This window comes from Eptatretus burgeri, chromosome 13 (assembly GCF_056783735.1).
Source record: "Eptatretus burgeri isolate ZD-2024b chromosome 13, Ebu_testis_v1, whole genome shotgun sequence".
NCBI classification, from domain to species: domain Eukaryota; kingdom Metazoa; phylum Chordata; class Myxini; order Myxiniformes; family Myxinidae; genus Eptatretus; species Eptatretus burgeri.
This window is the reverse complement of record NC_140973.1, coordinates 51,423,941-51,424,676: the sequence shown is the minus strand read 5'-3', so window position 1 is coordinate 51,424,676 and position 736 is coordinate 51,423,941. Positions and strand designations below refer to the sequence as shown.

Sequence of the window (736 nt, the reverse complement as noted above, 5' to 3'; positions counted from 1 at the left end):
TGAAGATAATTCCACCATTTTTATTCTCACAAGGACGATTTAATTAACCCACATAGTGTATTCCCGAAAATGTGCCATCAACGTATGGCGGCATCGCACATGCTTTGTGATCTGCATTCACCCCTTTCCTGGACCTCAAAAGGAACACCCTTGTATGTGGCTGCGCGGTGCTTGTTTGTACGTAGTTCAGGCTGCACTGCTTCCCACACTTTCTTCTTTGGGTTCAACTCCTTATCAGGTTCCCCTGTGGATGCATTTACAACATCTACAAAACTGGAAAATACACAATTCATCTTGTAGTTTCAAAAATAAACACGAAAGTTGGTGATTAATTCAAATCACCAACCATCTTGCATCTTTTGTTTTGTATGGACCTTCATGCTGTCATTGGGTATAAGTCACTCAAAGATATGTCATTGCCCTTCACCTCATTAATTATACGCACATTATAACAGGCTGCTTAAAGCAAGTGATTTTTCCACAATCGTGGAAAACGGATGGAATTGATGACATTAAACAGAAAACTGAATCCAACATGGCACATGCGTACACCTTCAGAGAAACTTTACTTTTTATGGTGAAAAACCATGTTTTTTACAGTTTTATGGGACCGTACAGATGAGGTTGCCAAAAATAATTAAAAAAACAACAGAATAAAATAAACCCCTGGTGTGGTTATGTCGATGTACATACAGCCATGTCTGTGTACTTCCTTTGTAGGTGAGCATACATGGAC

General features: G+C 39.3%; 1 protein-coding gene across 4 annotated transcripts in view; it reads right to left on the bottom strand.

Annotated features, from left to right (window-relative positions):
* Nucleotides 1–736, bottom strand: part of AIMP1 (aminoacyl tRNA synthetase complex interacting multifunctional protein 1) — a 12,132-nt gene continuing 11,396 nt past the window's right edge. For all 4 annotated transcript variants that reach the window (XM_085850654.1, XM_085850656.1, XM_085850658.1 and 1 more), the window contains one exon: nt 1–244. In XM_085850654.1, the coding sequence (XP_085706780.1) occupies nt 78–244 (167 nt within the window). In that variant the 3' untranslated portion in view covers nt 1–77. The remainder of the gene's footprint in view (nt 245–736) is intronic.